Below are 13,675 nucleotides of genomic sequence, written 5' to 3' on the forward strand. Positions count from 1 at the left end.
CATGCTCCGCGCCTGCAGATCGATCACCGTTTCCTTCATCTTCTTATTTTCCTCCGAGAGACGGGTCAAGCCCTCGGTGAGGGATTTTACCGACTCTCTGAGACCGGCATTTTCTACAGCCAGAGTTTCCACCTGCTTCTGGCTGAATTCTAGTGATTCACGTAGCGCCTGGAACTCCTTGTGGAGAATTTCTACCAGGCTCAAACGTGCATCAAAACTACTGAGTTTCTTATCTATAGAGATCAGAACATCCGTTGAGTCGTTCCCCGGTGGTGAAATAGCTCCAGGTGAATCCTCATTTTGCTGTCTCTTGGACTTAGATGCGGTGGAGGGGGTGGAGGTGTTGTTTGGTTTCCCCATGACGATTCTGTCGTAACAACGATCTATAAAATCTGTCAGGCTGGCCAAATCCTCCTCGCTGTGCTCCAGAGTGTACCTTTTAAAGACACTATTTTCCTATTTTAAAGAATATTTTGATTCGGCTGGCACAAAATACAATTGAATGAGTGTATAAATGTTTGGGCGCGCCTAGTTTGAATCTGCCGTCTCCCCGGAACTACGTCACCTACAGCATTAGCGTCACTTACCTGCCACCAGTGTTACCTACCTGCAGCACCTCCTCACTCTACCTCTACTTCCAAGAGCTAGTCTGCTCTCCTGGCATTTGTTAACAAACCAGAACATAAGGACTTATAATCTGATAACAGGACTCTCGGACCACAACATGACTGACTATTAAGAAACTCCCTACAAAGCACCTGCAGTATTTTGGTAAACCTGATAGTGGAAAACTGCATTATTCCAAAATCTAAAACTGTACAATTTGAAAGAGAAGTCAATAACATAAACTGGGAACAGATTACGGCTCTAGATGATGTAGAGGAGTGCTGTAATTCTATGACAGCAGCTATCACAGGACTAATAAAGAAATTTACAAAGCAAATAAAAACTAGACAAAAAGAATCCACTGTACCCTGGATAAATAATGAAATACAAAAACGTTTGAAGAAGCGAGATTTCGCTCTGACAACATCACTACGTTTAAAACTTAATACTGACCTTTTGATTGACAAAAGCCTAAGAAATAAAGTTGAACTGTGTGAAGCAAAAGCAACATTTTACATCCAGTTAATTGACAATGTAAAGGGCAGCAATAAAACACTTTGGAAGCATTCGAGTAATTTAAGTAACAAATCAAATAAACACGGGAAGATTACAGAACATAAATATAACCAATAGTTTATTATGGCTGATGAGTTCAGCTCATATTTTGTACATTCAGTTGAAGAACTAGCAAAAGATTTTCAGCCTGCAGACAATCAAAATTTTATAGCAAAAATTGCCCCAACAGGTTGTTTTTCTATTAAAGAGGTCCAGGAAGCGAAATTTGCAGAAATAATTGATAAACTTTCAAATATGAGTAGTTGTTTTCTGGTTGGTTATAAAACACTACAGTTACCTAAAGAGAAGGGAGGATGGGGTTTGCCGTCCCTCAGAGATTACTATCATGCAGCACAGATAAAAGCGATGATAAAGTGGTGCGACACATCATATAATGCCCAATGGAAAAATATTGAAGAAGAAACATTTTCCTGTCCAATTCAAGCACCTTAGCTGACTCAAACATTCAAAGGTACGTAGACATGGCTGACAACCCCTGGGTGGAATGTACCCTTAGTGTCTGGAAAGGTGTTCTTAAAGAATACAAGTTAGATAAGTACAAAGCCCTTTTCAAGTGGTACGCCTATGACTCTGACTTTCTCCTTAACAAGTTAGATTTACAATTCAAGGTCTGGAATTCTAAAGGACTGACAGCCTTATGCAAATTATTTAAACAAAATACATTATTAAGTTTTGAAACACTCAAAAAAAGAATATCATTTAGAAAAACAAGACTTTTATCGATATCTACAACTACGACATTATGTGGATACAAAGATTGACAGAGTGTCAGTGGTGAATACAGGCCTGGTAGAACTGTTTAAAAAAGCATATGACTGTAAAACATTCTATTCTATTCTATTCTATTCTATTCTATTCTATTCTATTCTACAGTCATTTAGCAGACGCTTTTATCCAAAACGACTTACATTTGAGAGTAAGAACAACACAAGCATGAATTCAAACAAGATGGGACGTCATAATTAAGTGATAGACTGCTTTGAGTCCAGTTGGACCCAGGTGCTGTCATGTAGTGCTGGAGACAGTGCATACATTTTTTTTTTTTTAAGTCATTTTATTTAAATACAAGATCACGATTTCATCACACAATATCAACTTGGTCATAAGTGCAGCAGCTTCTTCACTACTTGGTTGAGCCAAAGAGCTGGACAAATCTTTCTAACTCATTTAGTTAAGCTAAATGTGGAAATGCTTCTCAAACAACTGAGTCTTTAGCTTGGTCTTAAAAGTGGATAAGGACTCTGCGGATCGGACGGAGTTTGGTAGATGGTTCCACCACCGGGGAACAACAGAGGAGAAGAGTCTAGCTACTGATGTGGCGCCACCTTGTGGTGGGAGCACTAGGCGTCTTTCACTGGCAGAGCGTAACTGTGGAGAGGGAGTGTAGCTCTGGATTAAGGAGTGAAGGTAGACCGGAGCCGTTTGGGTTATTGTTTTGTAAGCCAGAAGCAGAGCTTTGAATCTGATGCCCTGCAACTGGAAGCCAGTGGAGAGCGATTAGCAGCGGAGTAACAGAAATCAGAAATCAGAAATACTTTATTAATCCCTTGCAGGGAAATTCATGTTTTCAGTACAACCCATCCAAGACTAGACAAAACAACATATAACACAAACAAGAACAGGCAGACTGACGGAGCAGCCGTTTCTACAGCGCTCCTTGTCTTAGATATAGGTGAAAGGTAACATGAGGGGAGTAAGATGTAGCTGGAGAGGATAAAAAAAAGGCATCTCCACACTGGGCCTAAGGGCCCATTATTGAGATACAAAAAACACTCCTCAGTACATAAAGAACATAACTCAGACAATCACAACATCAGAAACACGTGGCGGGGGAGGAGAGGGGTCTCCCATCGCAGCAAGTGCAGACGCAGCTGCATTCTCTGAGCGCGTCCAATCAACCCACTGCCCGGGAGTGGAGGGAGGTGGGAAGGACAGCCCAGGCAGTGAATAACGGGGAGGTGTATCTGTAGTGGTGTACTTGAGTGTGGAGCGTGTGTGTGCGTAGAAGTGAGCATATGAACTTTGCCCCAGTTCTCCCTCACAGTCTCTGCCACCTGATGATAGTGGGGCATTCTTGAGGGCTGATCCAGGTTGAAGTCCATTACCCCGTGAAGAGGGTGAGGGGAGGGTGGGGGACTGAGCGTCCATCAACAAAACATTCCAGGGAGCTTTCAACCAGCCATCAAGGCCAGCACAGGGAGCCAAATTTGATAACAGCATTTGTTTTGGTTCAGGCCAGAGCTGTTTCGTCTGCCTTGAGTCTCTACAGTGGTCCCACTGGCGACTCCAATCATCCGAATTTTGGGTCAATTTCCATCCAGCCGAGCTGACAACTTCTCCAAGTTGGTGACCACCTCACGTACAAGCCCAGAAATCGCAACCAGTTTGCCATCCAGAACTGGAATAGCCTCCAGTTTACGATTCAGCTCCTGCATCGCCACAGCCTGATTGTTCATAGCTCGGCACACACCAGCACAGAAATCCGGCAGCTTGCCAGTGACTGCCGACAGTGTCCGAATTTTGCGATATGCCAGGAAACCGCCCGCTCCAAACAGCAGAAACCCAGTTATCATGAATCCGAATGTATAGATGTCCTCAGCGTCCTCGACAGAAAGAATCGACAGACACATGACTTTCCACACTCCCCAGGAATCCATCACATATCCAGCCGAAAACGTTCCGCCAGGGCAAGCAGGCTCCCCTACGCCTGTTTTCCGGTTTGAATAAATTTGGTCGATTGCATTTAGGGACCAACTGATCAGATCCATATCTCAAGATTTAGTTTTGGAAGGAAATGCAGAGAGAGGCTCAGAGAGATGACAGGACAGTAGCAGGGCAGAGTGGGAGAGGGAGGGAGAAGAAAAAGCGTCTGCCTCGGTTGAGAGCCGGAAGGATAACATGAGCTCTTTTGGGCTGGTTGAAGACCAGACGTGCTGCTGCGTTCTGGATCATCTGCAGAGGTTTAACTGAGCATGCAGGCAGGCCAGCCAGTAAGGAGTTGCAGTAGTCAATGCGTGAAATGACCAGAGCCTGGACCAGGAGCTGGGTCGTGTGTTCAGTCAGGTAGGGTCTGATCCTCCTGATGTTGTAGAGAGCAAATCGGCAAGACTGGGAAACCGAGGCAACATCGTCCTTAAAGGTCAGCTGGTTGTCTACCATGACACCAAGATTCCTGGTAGAAGACGTAGGCACAAGCATGATGGAGTCAAGCTGCACGCTTATCTGTGGCGGTAAGGAAGGATTGGCTGGAAAGACAATAAGCTCGGTCTTGGACAGATTTAGCTGAAGGTGGCGATCCTTCATCCATGCGGAGACATCAGCAACATGCTGATATTCACATTGAGATGGTTGTGTCGTCAGGTGGGAAAGAAAGGAAAAGCTGAGTGTCATCTGCATAGCAGTGGTAGGAGAAACCATGAGAGCTAATGATGCACCGAGTGAGGAGGTGTATAGTGAAAAGAGAAGAGGGCCGAACCCTGAGGCACCCCTGTTGTCAACCCATGTGATCTGGACACGCCCCCTCGCCAAGATACTTTGAAGGATCTTCTTGTGAGGTCCAGCAGTATAAGGACTGAAGATGGACCAGTGGATCTGGCAACCTGTAGGGAATCAGTAACTGACAGGAGAGCAGGTTCAGTAGAGTGACCTTGCCTATAGCCAGACTGATATGGATCTAACAGGTTGTTGTCTTGGAGGAACTGTGAGACCTGACTGAAGACGGCACGCTCTAGTAGTTTAGACATGAATGGGAGCAGTGAGACCGGCCGGTAGTTTCCAACCTGGGCTGGGTTGAGTGTGGGTTTCTTCAGCAGAGGGTAACCCGAGCTTACTTGAAGGCAGAGGGAAAGACACCGGATTTAAGAGAGGAGGTGATAATATGGGTTACTGCAGGTTTGATTTTAGGTAAAATGCTCTGCAGGATGTCAGAGGGAACAGGATCAAGAGGACAGGTCGTGGGTTTTGAGTTGACTAGAAGTTTAGAGACTTGGTCCTCATTTAGAGAGCGGAAGGAGCAGAGTGAGGCACCAGTAGCTGGTTTGGTAAGGCTGAGTTGGTCAGGCTCAGTGAATTGGTTACTGATACATCTAAGAGAATTATTTCTTTACTGTATAAATGTTTTGTGAATTGTAAACCACACTCAGCCTTATATGTTAAAGCAATGTGGGAGAAAGAAGGAGGGATAAACATATCTGAAGATGAATGGATGTGTATTTGGAAAGATCAATGGAAATGTACAAAATCACAAAAATGTAAAGAGTTTGGTTGGAAAACCCTGATAAGATATTTTATCACTCCATGTCAGAAAACACACTATGACAAGACTCCATCTACCTGTTGGAGAAAATGTGGGAACCAACATGTGAACCATTTCCACACACTGTGGGACTGCCCTCTTATCACATCATATTGGAAGAATATACATGATGCCCTGCAGGAAATCTTCAACTGTGACATCCCTTTTGGCATTAAGACTATATACTTTGGAAGTATAACGCAAGAATGGAGGAGAAGAGACAAATACCTGTTCAGCATTCTGCTTGTTGCCAGTAAGAAGACTGTGACTAGGAAGTGGTTGACACAGGAAAAGCCTACTTTAAATACATGGATGGACATAACAATGGAAATTTATAAGATGGAGGAGATGACAGCATTGATGAATTATAAGCTGGGCATTTTTGAATCATGTTGGGAAAAATGGGTTCAGGACATGCTGGTCCAAAGGCCTGATTGCGTTTTTTTTCTGTTAGTAATTTAAACGGTCACTCCCAAGGGTTCTGAAAGTCCTCATGTTTTTTTTGTTGTTTCATTTTTTTTTCTTTTGCCATCACTGATGTAGATATTTACAAAGAAAATGTTGAATATCTGATGTAAGTGCAAGTGCACAGCATGTGCTTATACTGTATATCAGTGCTTATTATTAAAACTAATAAAAAAAAAATAAATAAAAAAAAAAAAATCAATAAACATATAAAGAAAATCTCAATAACAATAAAAAGTAATGTAAACTGTTTTAAACTAATCAGAAACTACATACCAAACCAGGCTGCCCGGCTGTACATGCTACGATTGTTTCTCGTATATCGTACAGCCTGGACACCGGCTGCTCCTCCTGCTACCAGACGTACAATCCAGCACTAAAGTTATGGATAAAAAAAACAATCCGCCATCGTCATTGTATAATCCTTAAGAAATATAATCTAATGAGCTTTGGTAGCTTCAGTAATTATTGTCATTAAATTAATTAATTCAATTAATTCAATTCAATTAATTCATCATTTAGCGCCTGAGCCACTAAGTACAATTACTGAGAGACAAAACAGCAGCAGAGTCACCAGAAGTGCCACAAATCAGGACTAAAACCCCAAACTGCAGGTCTAGCTTTGGACAGACAGCCATCTCTAAGCTCTGGAACTCACTACCATCTGACATGAAGACCAAACCTGACTTTACAGGTTTACTTCCAGGCTTAAGAGCTGGTAAAGACAAACCAGGACTGTTCTCATGTTTAAAACGGTCATTTTCTGTGTGGGTGTTAAATGGGTGGGAATGTTGTGTGTACTGACAGCTGAAGGCACAGTTTTATTTTTTGATAGTGTTTTATAGAGAGGTCAGACATGAACATCACATGTTGTATTCATGACTGTGGCGGGGTTCTTCGCCAACCAATAAAACAGGCAAGTCGTTTGTCAGTTTGTGGTGGATTTATTGTGCCCGTGGCTCCCAAACTGTGCTCAGCAGTGCGAGAAATGTCCAAAACTCCAGTGCAAATTATATTTACATATTTACAAAAAGAATAAAAAAAAAAAAACCTAACCCTAACCCTAACCCTAACCCTGGACCTGCGGACATGTTCTTGTCCCTGGGGTGCCTAGCCTTGGTGTTGGGTTGGCGTGGCCCACGATGGTTTTGCCTGGGGCGGTCGGGCCCCGTCGGGTTCCTGGGTGGGGCTTTGCTGGGGGGAAAGGGTGGCCCTTGGGCCTGTGGGGCGCCTGCCCTCCGTGTGGCCCGCGCCGCAGCGCCCGGCGCCCGCTGGGCCTGCTCGCCATCGCCCTGGGCTGCCCGGTGCCCCGTCGCGCCGGGGGTTCCGGTCTGGGGACCCCTCTGCTCTGGTCCGGGTGGGCCGCTGCTCTGTCTGCTTTGGCTGTCCCGGGCTTGGTACTCTGTGGATCTGCTTGGCCTTTGGGGCCTCGGGCTCCCCCCGTCCCCCGCTGATGCTTCGGGGTGCGGCGTGATCGCGGCCCCCTTGCGGGTACACATTTCCTCCCTGTTGCATGGCCACACATGCATATTAACACTTGCATGCTCACAAACGTGCTCGTCTCTCCATCCGCTTCTCACTAGATGTAGCTGATGTTTGTGTGTTGGTACGTTCATCTGCAGGTACGTTTGATGACTATTGTAATTTTTTAAATCATCATCATTCTATCTTTCTTTCGGTATCATGTAGTACTGTGGTAGTTTATGTTGTTGTTTTTTTTTTTGTGATATGTTCTGGGCAGCATAGACAACTGTTATTTCCACATTTTAATCCTGTCCTTTTCTCCCTTTTTTTTTTTCTCTCTCTCTCTCTTCCTCTATCTCCCTGTCAGGTTCGGCACTGACATATAAGACTAAAGAAAATAAGATTACAATAAAAATAATAAAAATATCAAGGGCAGCCATGTATATAACATGTCTCCCTTGGTAGAGCAAATCTGTCAAGCAAAATATGGCACACAGACCACCGTTCTGTATGTTAGGATGCTGGACAGGACAGGGTTAAAAAAAATAAATAAATAAAAATATGCTAAGCCCCTCCCCTTATGCTCAATAATCCTTAATTTCTACAAATAAATCACTTTAGTTAAGTTCTTGTTATGTTTCCACATAAATAAAATAATTACAAAAATAACACAAATTCTACACATTCGTTTCGTATATACTTATTAATCACAGTAGAAGAAACAGCAAAGTAATAAATGGTTTTTAAAAATAAAAATGTTTGGCACGAACCGGAGTGATCACATGGTCGTGACGTCACTTCCGGATGTAGGTCAGGTCGGCTACTTAACAATGGATTGGATATGGCCTCGGTTTTGACCAAAGCCACAGCAGTGACAGGAAGAGGACGGTAAGTAACCAGCAAACGCCATATACTCAATCAGCCTAGCAAAATATTAAGTGTGCACCCTTAATAAGTCGCTACGTGAGGCAGACTGCTTCCTGTGTGCTTTACTGCTGTAATATGACTGTCGGACTTTGGCGGGACTTTGTGTGTGTGTGTGTGTGTGTGTGTGTGCGCGCTTATGGACTCAGTAGGGACAGCTGTCAGTGACGAGACGGCTTCGTCACAATGACGTTCTATTGTTTTTCATCGTGTTGTGTACAGTCACTGTAGTGTGTGTTTTTTGTAAAAGCCTAACTAGGGACGGGAGAATTAGACTTGGCTAAAATGCTGTAGTGTCACATGACTCATGAAACCTACTTGTCCCCATCAAATAAATAAATTTGATTTGATTTGATCTGAGTTTTAAAACAAAACAAAAGTAAAACAACTCTGCTATATACTACAGGTGAGTAGTTTATTTCTAAAGTAATCAACAGGCTTTTCTTTGTAAGTGCCGTACAACTTGTTTGACTTCATACTGTCAGATGATGATATTTTGAGACATACAGTGTCTCTTCATTACCCACCATGACCACTACCTGGTCCAGCCCAGAGCAGGATGTGCACTGGGTGTATTCCCACCAAGACAGTCTGCTAGATTCGCTACGATCAGGGGCTCGGTTCAAATAGGGGGTGCAACATCTAGATCCTCATTAAGCATGGTTGAGTTGGGAATGAAAAACATGGCCCAGTTGGGCGTCACCTGTGACCATCTCGTGATCTTTGGACTTAGTGTTTGAATGTGAGGACACAAACATTCCCGTTACAGGGTTTCTGATGAGCCTAACTTGACCTCTGTACCACACACTAATACCTGGGAATTTATGAGACGTTTGGGAATATTATGGGAAGGTTTGGGTCCTCAAGGATCCAATATTATATATGGGAATCTTAAGGTAGGTTATAGGAATGTTTGGGAATGTTATGAGAATGTTAGGGTAGGGTTTGGGAATGTTTAGGAATATTTTTATTTAAAATATTTATTTATTTCACAACAAGAAAAACAAAACAAAACAAAACAATCCAAACAAGAAAAAATCAAGAGCTGAATGAAAAGGAGCAGAAAGAAGAAAATCTTATATAATCTGCCCCCCCACACAAATAATTAAACCAATACGTCACTTTTATGTAACAAAAATAATAATAAAATAATAATAAAAATAAAAAAAATATATTAAGGCAATATTTAGGAATATTATGGGAAGGTTTTGGAAAATTAGAGAAATGTTTTGGGGGTAGTCATTAAGTGTGACGTTAATATTTATGGAATGTTGTGCCATCTGTGTATTTTGGAAACAGTATTTCTGAATATCTGGAATGTTCTGGAAGTGAAGTCGTTGTATTATTCCAGGCGGACTGTACGTTGTTCTGGGAACGTCTATACGTTGTTCTGGGAATGTATCTGTCAGATTCATATTCCTGTTTTTTTCTTCCCCAGACCGCTCAGACTGTCCTCCTCCTCGTCTCCGCCTTCACCATTTGCTGGATGCCCCATCACATCATCGATATGTGGGTGGCGTTCGGCAGCTTCCCTCTGACCAACGCCTCCTTCGCTTTCCGGATCGCTGCCCATTGCCTGTCCTACGGACACTCCTGCGTGAACCCGGTCCTCTACGCCTTCCTGTCAGAGAACTTCCGGAAAGCCTGCCGTCAGGTTTTCAGCCGCCACCTCCTGCAGCCGCCTCCCTCCACCAGCAAAGTGGTCCGCTTCCGCATGGACAACTTCTCCACCACACACTCCACCACCAACATCTGATGGGCCAGGATATCTGGTCATGACCACAGAACCACGTGTGATTGGCTGCTTTTGTCAGCCTGCATGCACGCGCACACACACACACACACACACACACACCGAACGTCTCCTCAGACCTATATGGCTATGGGCCTGTCCAGCTTCAGATCAGCTGACTGACTCAGAATATTCAGGATGTGCTGGGTCCATCACAACAGTGAAGTTCGCTCCAGGTGTCGCATCAGGTTACATGGTGATGCAGAATTCTACAAATGGAAACTCAGAAATAGACCTTTTACATGTAGGACACAAGAACTGAACCTTCAGATGTTCTGGTCCAAATTTTTCAGGTTCTGGTCAGAGTCGGTTACAATCTGCATAAGTCTGGATCAGTGTGATCCAGTCTGAACTTCATGAATTTATATGGACTGGTTTCAGGTTAGACAATGTTCACACTGCAGGTCTTAATTCTCAAATACCATTTTATGCAGAAATCTGATTTTATATCATGAATCTGATTATTTTGTGTGGTTGTTCATGTAATAATATCACTGTGACATCCCACAGAGTGTTTACGTAGGTAAACGTAAATGTGATGTGTTACATCAATTTAAATAAAATATTGTTAAACCCAATCTAATCATGTCTCATCTCCTCCTGGGATGATTTCTGTCTCATGTCAATGACATGAAACTTGGATGGGTTGCAACATGGCTTGTCAGACTGAGGTTGCTTTGATTTGGTACAAATTAGGAAAGTGGTCTGGATTGGATCTGTCTTCATCAGATTGTCATAAAATATCTTATATGGGACAGACAAGGACAAAAAAACTCAGATTTGACTCACTTTTACCTGCAGTGTGAACGCAGCACTAAAAGAGACATCCAGAGATGACCAGAGACTACTAGACAAAAGCAAAGACAACTAGATCCGAACAGAGACAACCAGAGACAACTAGACACGAGCAGAGACAACTAGATGCGAACAGAGACAACCAGAGACAACTAGACACGAGCAGAGACAACTAGATGCGAAAAGAGACAACCAGAGACAACTAGACGCGAGCAGAGACATCCAGAGACAACTAGACGCGAGCAGAGACAACCAGAGACAACTAAACGCGAGCAGAGACTTCCAGAGACAACTAGACGCGAGCAGAGACAACCAGAGACAACTAGATGCAGGCAGAGACAACCAGAGACAACCAGACACGCGCAGAGACAACCAGAGACATCCAGAGACAACTAGAAGCGAGCAGAGACAACTAGACACGAGCAGAGACAACCTTAGACATCCAGAGACAACTAGACGCGAGCAGAGACAACCAAAGACATCCAGAGACAACTAGAGAAAACTAGACGCGAGCAGAGACAACCAGAGACAACTAGACACGAGCAGAGGCATCCAGAGACAACCAGAGACATCCAGAGACAACCAGAGACAACTAGACACGAGCAGAGACATCCAGAGACAACTAGACGTGAGCAGAGACAACCAGAGACAACTAGACACGAGCAGAGACAACCAGAGACAACTAGATGCGAGCAGAGACAACCAGAGACATCCAGAGACAACCAGAGAAAACTAGACGAGAGCAGAGGCAACCAGAGACAACTAGACGTGAGCAGAGACAACCAGAGACAACTAGACACAAGCAGAGACAACCAGAGACGTCCAGAGACAACTAGACACAAGCAGAGACATCCAGAGACAACTAGACAGGAGCAGAGACAACCAGAGACCAGCAGAGACAACTAGACGCGAGCAGAGACAACCAGAGAAAACTAGACGCAAACAGAGACAACTAGACGTGAGCAGAGACAACCAGAGACATCCAGAGACAACCAGAGACAACTAGACACAAGCAGAGACATCCAGAGACAACTAGACACAAGCAGAGACATCCAGAGACAACTAGACACGAGCAGAGACAACCAGAGGCAACTAGACGCAAGCAGAGACAACCAGAGACAACTAGATGCGACCAGAGATAACCAGAGACAACTAGACTCGAGCAGAGACAACCAAAGACAACTAGACACACCAGAGACCAGCAGAGACAACTAGACGCAAGCAGAGACAACCAAAGACATCCAGAGACAACCAGAGACAACTAGACACAAGCAGAGACATCCAGAGACAACTAGACACAAGCAGAGACATCCAGAGACAACCAGAGACAACTAGACAGTAGCAGAGACAACTAGACAACTAGACGCAAGCAGAGACAAGCAGAGACAACTAGATGCGACCAGAGAAAACCAGAGACAACTAGACGCGAGCAGAGACAACCAAAGATAACTAGACACGCCAGAGACCAGCAGAGACAACTAGACGCGAGCAGAGACAACCAAAGACATTCAGAGACAACCAGAGACAACTAGACACAAGCAGAGACAACCAGAGACATCCAGAGACAACTAGACACAAGCAGAGACATCCAGAGACAACCAGAGACAACTAGACTCGAGCAGAGACAGCCAAAGACATCCAGAGACAACCAGAGAAAACTAGATGTGAGCAGAGACAACCAGACCATATTCTAACCAGACGTAAAAGAAAACCATTTTTTTCTGGTTCTGATTCCTTAAACATTGATTGATTGATTGATTGATTGATTGATTGATCCGATTTCAGGCCTCATAGCAGAATCATAAACTGATCTGAGACCAGAATTCAGGGTCTGGTTCCACTTGTCTGAATTCTTTGTTTTTATTTATGTGTTCTGTCAATAAAACATGAAAGATGTGAATGTGGTCCGGGTCCAACATAATGTCCAGGACAAGGCCAGAACTACTAATGACCGGTCTGAAGATCTAAAGGTGTAAAACAGTTAGGAAAAAGTTTAGGTCCATGTTTAGGTGCAGGTTTGGATTCATGTTTAGGTGTGGGTTTAAATCCTGGTTTTGGTCCAGGTTTAGGTCTAGGTTTAAATCAGGGTTTAGATCTGGGCATATATCTGGGTTTAGAGCAGGTTGTCAAACTCAAATACACAGCTGGCCAAAATGAAAGAACTGGAACAAGTTGAGGGTCAGCCAGACTGGTTCTTTCTCAGGATCTTTCCCCAGAGTGATCTTTCGGTATCAGGACTGTCCATCCCATATATATATATATATATATATATATATATATATGTATATATATATATATATATATATATACAGAAAACTACAAAAAAAACTTTTAAAAAAGTGCATGTAATTTTTTTTTCTTTTTTCTTTTTTTTTTTTTTTGAAAGCAAAGCAAAAAAGCATCTGCTAAATGACTGTAGTATATATGGTAGGGTCACCCATGGCAAACAGGTGTCTAGGTGAGGGACCAGACGAAGCACGGCTCAAAAACACCCCTATGATGACGACAAATCATGGACCCAGGTTTCCCTTGCCCGGACATGGGTCACTGGGGCCCCCCTCTGGAGGCAGATCTGGAGGTGGGGCACAGAGGCGAGCGCTTGTTGGTTGGGCCTTTGCACATGGGGCTCGGTCGGGCTCAGCCCAAAAGGGTGACATGAACCCCGGGGGTGGATGAGGTCTGCCAAGAGTTCCTTAAGGCTCTGGATGTTGTAGGGGTGTCTTGGCTGACACGCCTCTGCTGCATCGCGTGGACATCGG

General features: G+C 43.8%; 1 protein-coding gene across 2 annotated transcripts in view; it reads left to right on the forward strand.

The window, feature by feature from the left end:
* Nucleotides 1-10,959, forward strand: part of galr1b (galanin receptor 1b) — a 132,934-nt gene extending 121,975 nt beyond the window's left edge. For both annotated transcript variants that reach the window (XM_041991763.1, XM_041991755.1), the window contains exon 3: nt 9,768-10,959. In XM_041991763.1, coding sequence (XP_041847697.1) covers nt 9,768-10,085 — 318 coding nt within the window. In that variant the 3' untranslated portion in view covers nt 10,086-10,959. The remainder of the gene's footprint in view (nt 1-9,767) is intronic.
* The last annotated feature ends 2,716 nt before the right edge of the window (nt 10,960-13,675 follow it).

This window comes from Melanotaenia boesemani, chromosome 1, assembly GCF_017639745.1.
Source record: "Melanotaenia boesemani isolate fMelBoe1 chromosome 1, fMelBoe1.pri, whole genome shotgun sequence".
NCBI classification, from domain to species: domain Eukaryota; kingdom Metazoa; phylum Chordata; class Actinopteri; order Atheriniformes; family Melanotaeniidae; genus Melanotaenia; species Melanotaenia boesemani.